Source organism: Crassostrea angulata, chromosome 1 (assembly GCF_025612915.1).
Source record: "Crassostrea angulata isolate pt1a10 chromosome 1, ASM2561291v2, whole genome shotgun sequence".
Taxonomy (NCBI): domain Eukaryota; kingdom Metazoa; phylum Mollusca; class Bivalvia; order Ostreida; family Ostreidae; genus Magallana; species Magallana angulata.
This window is the reverse complement of record NC_069111.1, coordinates 24,230,013-24,237,801: the sequence shown is the minus strand read 5'-3', so window position 1 is coordinate 24,237,801 and position 7,789 is coordinate 24,230,013. Positions and strand designations below refer to the sequence as shown.

The window sequence follows — 7,789 nt, the reverse complement described above, 5'->3', positions numbered from 1 at the left end:
TAAAAAGTTATATGAGTTAGTGGATACTATGATAGAGATTGAATCATTAATGGGAAATCCGCATTACTCCACATTACTATCATATTTCAACTCTTCCTCGGGAGTTTCTCCCATCATCCACAAGCTTCCTTTTAATCTACAGGAGAAATGGACGACAAGAGCGGCAAATTACAAAAGGCAACACAACGTATCCTATCCACCCTTCTCCTTTGCATTGGATTTTGTACGTGAGTTGAGCAGAATTCGCAATGACCCCGCATTTTTTCACATAGAGACTCAAACAACTACAGGTAAACCATCTACCGCGTCACGTATGACTACAGACCAAAGGTCGGTGATTGTCCGGAAGACAGATGTCCATACTAACACTTCAGGACCTCCAGACAAAGTGTGCCCGATACATTTATCAGATCATTCTTTAAACCACTGCAGGGAATTCTCAAGATGGGATATGAAAAAGCGCAAGGACTTGTTAAAGAAGAAGGGCATCTGTTTTAAGTGCTGTGCATCAAATAACCATCTGATGAAAAACTGCAAACAACCCATACAGTGTGAGAAATGTGACAGTGAACTACACCCAACAGCACTGCACGTTACGGAGTCCAATACTAGAAGAACAACCTTCAACAGTTCAGAAACGGCAAACAATTATGGCGGGGAGGGAACAGAGGTATCCTCTAAATGTACTACACTCTGCGGCTTTGTTAATGGTGAACGCTCCTGTGCTAAGATCGTTCTTGCGAAGGTATTTCCCACTGATCGTCCGCAAGATGCTGTGACTGTGTATGTGTTGCTTGACGACCAGAGCAATCACACCCTAGCGCTCTGAACTTTTGAACCAACTTGGGGTCACATCTGATCCTTTCCCTTATAAACTTAAATCATGTGCTGGAGTGACTGAGGCATCTGGGAGAAGAGCAGTTGGATTCTGTATTCAGTCTATAGACGGACTTGCTTATCACAAGCTGCCGCCCATTATAGAGTGTAATGACATTCCAGATAATGTGATGGAAATTCCTACCCCAGAGGTTGCCCGTGTTCATCCTCACTTACGACACATCGCCAATGAACTCCCCCCACTCCGCAAAGATGTCAGCATACAGCTCTTGATTGGTAGGGACTTGGTGGACGTACATCAGGTGCAAGGTCAAGTGACAGGACCCTCAGCATCTCCCTTCGCACAAAAACTGAGCCTTGGATAGGTGATAATTGGTGATGTTTGTTTGGATGGTCGTCACAAGCCGAGCGATCTCAGTGTTCTAAAGACTAACATTCAGCATGATGGTAGAGGGACAATATTTACTCCATGCCAAAACAGTCTTCATGTTAAGGTTCAAGGCCCTCTAAACAACGGATCTTCTCAGACCCTAGATTTTAAGGGGGATAGTGTGTTTTACACAGATAGACATGACAACAAGATTGGAAATTCAGTAGAGGATCGAGAGTTTCTATCAATGATGGATCAAACGTTTCATATGGACTCCAGGGGAAATTGGACGTCTCCCCTCCCCTTCAAGAACACGCGTCCAACCTTGACGAACAACAAGGCTAAAGTTTTCAGACGGGCCATCAACCTAGACAACAGTTTGAAGAGAAATCCTGAAAAACTAAAGCAGATGTGTGAATTCATGGAAAACATATTCAACACAGGAGCCGCAGAGAGGGCACCAGAGATACCAAATGGACACGAGTGCTGGTACATCCCAATATTTGCTGTGACACACCCAAAGAAACCTGGCAAGGTTCGTGCTGTGTTTGATTCCTCGATAGTACATCAGGGATGTTCACTTAACGATGCTCTTTTGTCTGGACCCAACTTAACCAATAACTTGCTCGGAATCTCGTTGCGATTTCGCAAGGATTCATGTGCCATAGCTGGTGACATCCAGCAGATGTTTTACCGTTTCTTTGTGAATGAGAGGGACAGAGACTACTTACGATTTTACTGGTACGAAGACAATGATCCACATCGTAAGATGATCGAGTATCGTATGACTGTCCACGTTTTTGGGAACAGACCTTCCCCTGCCGTGGCGACATACGGGTTAAGGCGTGCAGTACGAGATGCGGATACTGAGGTCGTTAGCTTTGTAAACCAGGACTTTTATGTTGATGATGCATTGACGTCTAGGCCAACTCCTGTTGAAGTAATTGACCTGATGAGGTGAACTCAGAAGGCACTAGACGAAGGTTAAATACGACTGCACAAGATCGTATCAAATGTACAAGAGGTATTGGATGCGTTCCCTCCAGATGACCTAGGAAAGGACATAAATTGGTGACGATGACAATTTGGTTCAGCACAGCCTAGGATTGGCCTGGAATTTGAGTTCTGACTGTTTCATCTTCCAGAAGCCAGATGCTGATGTCCCCTTTACTCGACGAGGAATCCTCTCCAAGGTCAATAGTATCTTTGACCCCATAGGCTTCCTGTCTCCACTGACAATCTGTGGAAAGATGATTCTACGTGAGATGTGTACAAGAAGTTCAAGCTGGGATGATCCTTTACCTGAAGAGCACAGAGATAGATGGGAGAGTTGGAGCATGTCCCTAGACCAGCTGAGCACTCTACGGATTCCCCGTATGTTTGTCCCAAGTTCGCTAAGCTTAGCCACAGACCCACAAGTGCTGATATTCTCTGATGCATCCGAAACAGCGATTGCCGCCGCAGCTTACCTGAAGGTGAATCATTACATAGGATTCATAATGGGAAAGTCAAAGCTCGCTCCTTCAGCAGGACACAGTATTCCACGTTTGGAACTTTGTGGAGCCGTATTGGCAACAGAGATTGGAGAGTTCGTCTCAGATCATCTTTCTATCCCAACGTCCTCTATTAGGTACTTCACAGACAGCAAGGTCGTATTGGGGTACATAAGAAATAGAACAAGACGTTTTTAGCTCACCGAGACGAAGTCAGGGGGAGCTTATGCTATACCCTCGGCGTCGGCTTCGGCGTCGGCGTCGGCGTCCGGACCTGGTTAAAGTTTTTGTTGCAGGTCCTGTATCTAAGCTATTACTTGTCCTATCTTCACCAAACTTGCATGGATGATGCATCTGGACCTACTTATGGACTTGAAAGACTTGGATGCTGAATCTGAGTCCTAAATTTCAGATGCTGGAGGAGGTTAAGGTTGTTTGACCAGGTTAAAGTTTTTGTTGCAGGTGCCCTTTGATAGCATTATCTAAGTTACTGCAGGTCCGTATTTCACCAAACTTGCATGGATGGTGTGTCTTATGATACTGATGCACCAGACAGGCTTGAGTGCTGAATCTGAGCTATAGGTTTGGGATGCTGGAGGAGGTAAAGGTTTTTGGAGCTGGTTAAAGTTTTTGTTGCAGGTGCCCTCTGATGATAATATCTTAGTTACAACTTGTACTAACTTCACCAGACTTCCATGGATGGTGCGTCTTATGATACTGATGCACCAGACAGGCTTGAATGCTGAATCTGAGCCATAGGTATCGGATGCTGGAGGAGGTTAAGGTTTTTAGAGCTGGTTAACGTTTTTGAAACAGGTGCCCTCTGATGATTATATCTTAGTTATTACTTGTCCTAACTTCACAAGACTTCCATGGATGGTGCGTCTTATGATACTGATGCACCTGACAGGCTTGAATGCCGAGTCTGGGCCATAAGATTCAGATGCTGGATATGGTTTTTTGGATCAGGTCACATGTTTAATAGATAATAGTATTATTTCAAACTTGCATAGTTGATTAAACTGTTATATGAATGAATCACAGAGGAAGCTTCAGATGCAGAGCTTGATCTCCATTATCAAGGATGCTAAAAAATATATCTTAATTATTACAGGTCCTTACTTCATGAAACTTGAATGGATGGTGTGTCTTATGATACAGATGCACCTGACAGGCATGGATGTTGAATCTAAGCCAAAGGTTGCAGATGCTGGAGCAGGTTAAGGGTCCTCTGATGATGATATCTTAGTTATTACTGGTCTGAACTTCACCAAACTTGAATGGAGATGCGTCTTATGTATACTGATGCACCTGACAGGCTTGAATGCTGAATCTGAGCCATAGGTTTCGGATGCTGGATGAGGCTTAGTTTTTTTGGAACAGGTCACATTTTTATAGATGATAGCTTGCATAGTTGATTTAACTATATTATAAATGAAACGCAGAGGTTGCTTCAGATGCAGAGCCTGATCTCCATTATCAAGGATGCTAAAGAAATCTCCTCACTCAAACCTGCTTGATAGATAGATGTGTTTGTTGATAAATGAAACAACATGATTCATATGATATAGTATTGTATGGTATGAAACAATACTGTTTAATATGATACAATATAATATCATATGTAACACTATAAAAAGTAATATGATACGATATGATATTGTATCAATTTTTTTTGATATTTTATGTTATGATATTGTATCATGATATCGTTATGTATAGTATTGTATATTATGATACAATATTGTATAATATTATATTGTATTATTAATTTATTATTTAATCACATGATACTATTACATAAGATATTGCAAAATATAACATTGTATCCTATGATATAATATTGTATATTCTATAATATTGTATCATACGATATTGTATAATATGATATTAATTTCTGTAATAAAGAATTACATGACATGAAATTGTATAATATGATACTGTAATATTATATAATATCGTATCATACGATATTGTATACTATGATATTGGTTTTTAATATGATATATTATCACATCACATGAAATTGTATTGTATGATATTGTAAAATATATCATTGTATCATATGATACAATATGTATAATATGATATTGTGTTATATGATATTTTACTTTATCACATAATATTGTATCATATGCTACAAAATCATATTATGTATCAAAAATGATACATTATCATACAATCTCATACTATATTATACAATATAATATCATATGTTTCAATGTTATGATGTAATATGATATTGTAATATAATACTATATTGTTTTATATATTATGATATTGTATTATGTGATCTAATACAATAACATTTAGCACAATACAATGTCATATCATACGTTACAATCTTATATCTCATCATTGTTTATTATGGTATTTTATTGTATTATATGATACATGTTGTAGATATGATTGGATGCAATATTTAATTTTATATTATTGTATTGATTAACATATGAACATATGATTATCATACACTTTTTTAACAGATGATATACGATATTGTGTCAAAACAGAATCCATGAATATCCAAGATCATAAAGTATGATTTTCATTTAATATGATAAAGGTGGTCTCATAAAGGTGAAGTCTCATAAGGTGATGTCTCGTCTCGGTGAGCTTTGTAATCTGTGATTACCTATGTTTACAAATTATGTAAGCAATAGGATAGTACGTATTCATGCGGTGTCAACCCCTAGCCAGTGGAATTATGTACCTACTCACCTGAATCCAGCTGATGCAGCAACTAGGGGATCAGTTTCTGATATGAGAAATATGTTGGACACCTGGCTCACTGGACCAGAGCAGTTTTGTTCAAAGGACTTAACAGAGATTGGACCAGAAGTTGACTATCCACTTGTCAGTCCTGACGAAGACAAGGATATTCGACCAGAAGTGAGTGCATTTAAAGCAGACCTATCAGAAAATCCGACTCCAATGGAGGATCGTTTCGCAAAATTCTCTTCATGGGACAGTCTTTTGTCTGCACTGTCTACCCTTCGCCATGTGTCTGCCTCCTACAGAGGTTCAAATGACTGTACAGGCTAGCACTTGTGCCAGAACACCAAACATGAATCTGAGCTCAAAGACATGGAGCACTTCATCCTTAGATGTGTGCAACGTCAGGCTTTTAAGGCTGAACTCGAAGCAATTGAAGGAAAACATAACCTACCTAGGAACAGTCGCATTCAAGATTTATCTCCATACATTGATGATGTTGGCTTGCTGAGAGTTGGAGGCCGTCTCAACATCTTGCAGGGCAGTGGACTTGCTTCGTTGAACCCTGTTATAGTTCCAAATGGACATGTTGCTACTCTACTGGTACGTTTCTTCCACAATAAAGTTTTCCACCAGGGAAGAGCAATTACTGAAGGCGCCGTGCGTTCTCGTGGCTTTTGGATCCTTGGAGGAAAGAGACTTATTTCGTCCATTATTCATGTGTTGTTTGCCGGAAACTCCGCAGAACACCCCAGGAGCAGAAGATGGCAGATCTTCCTGTTGATCGGCTCACCCCAGGACCCCCATTTACATCTGTAGGACTTGACGTATTTGGTCCATGGCCGGTGGTTACCAGAAAGACGCGTGGTGGGTCTGCTCAGAGCAAAAGATGGGCTGTGTTATTTTCTTGTCTAACCACACGTGCGGTTCACATCGAAGTTATAGAGGACATGTCTAGCTCATGTTTCATCAATGCCCTACGACGCTTTGTAGCCTTGCGCGGTCCAGTTAAACTCTTTCGCTCTGATAAGGGCACTAATTTTATTGGAGCCGTGAACGACCTCAATGTGAATGCGGTAAATGTCGAAGACAAGATGGTCCAGACCTACCTGAAGGATAACAGAGCAACCTGGTTGTTTAATGCTCCCGAAGCATCTCACATGGGGGGTGTTTGGGAGCGGGCTATTGGCAGTGCTCGCAAGATCTTGGATTCTATGCTTCTTCAAGAAGGGCCTAAAGATCTGACACATGAGGTGCTAGTTACGCTTATGGCCGAAGTTTGTGCAATTCTCAACTCCCGCCCGATAGCGGCAATTGATACAGACCCATCGTCTCCTATGGTATTGAGTCCAAACATTTTACTGACCCAGAAGCAGGGAGAGATTGGAACAATCTCGGACCATTTGAGCATCAAAGATATGTACTCTGCAAGTTGGAAACATGTCCAGGTGTTATCTGATATGTTTTGGAAAAAGTGGCGTGCCACCTATTTGGAGAGTTTACAGAGGAGACGTAAATGGTGTTCTAGCAAACAGAATCTGAAGACCGGAGACATTGTTTTGTTGCGCGAGAAAGATGTTCATAGGAATATGTGGCCATTGGGGATAGTCGAGCGCCCAATTGAGAGCAACGACAAATTGGTCCGAAAGGCTGTCATCCGTGTTGTCAAGGATGGAAAGGTGACAACCTACACCAGACCTATTGCGGAGATGGTACTTCTTCTGGAATAGTGATTACATGTACATGTATTTACGTTGTGTATCAGTTTCATTTTAATGATATACATGTATTTGTGTTAGTTCAATATCAGAATATGATACAAGACGGGGAGTGTAGTGTTACTTATTCCGGAAATATTATATCTGCGCTGTTTGTATTTTGTATTTTATGTTTGACCCACATGTTCCGGATAAGTTGTACAGTGTACATGCAACGGGTAGCCAAGCAGGGCTGCATTTATTTTCACATACTCATTTGTTTGACAAGCATTGGAGCACAATGGAATTTAACCACTCGTACACACATCAATAAAGGTTAAACTACTGCAATTGATCTTGCTCAGTTGTTGTGAAGGTCATAGGCACCATACCATAATTAACTTTGACGTCATGATCTGCATTCTTGTTTATAGTTCTCAGGAAATATATCTTAACGTTGATAATGAATAATATCAAACTAGTAATAAAACCGCATGTTTTCTTTACATAGATGCTGCCGTTAATGCTAGACGTACATAACTCATTTATATTAAAAACCATTAAAGCTTCGTTTCAATAAAAGACTATTTATAAACTATAGTGGTTTGGAGAGTCTCTCTGCTATGTGTAAACAACTGAATGAAGAAATTGTAATGCATGTAAAAACCAGCTTGCCG

At 40.4% G+C, this 7,789-nt stretch overlaps 1 protein-coding gene across 1 annotated transcript; it reads left to right on the top strand.

Moving 5' to 3' along the window:
- Window positions 1-6,179: 6,179 nt before the first annotated feature.
- LOC128191816 (uncharacterized) lies at window positions 6,180-7,145 on the top strand. The gene has a single exon (XM_052864128.1). The coding sequence runs from the start codon at window positions 6,180-6,182 to the stop codon at window positions 7,143-7,145; it is 966 nt and encodes a 321-aa protein (XP_052720088.1).
- Window positions 7,146-7,789: the final 644 nt, after the last annotated feature.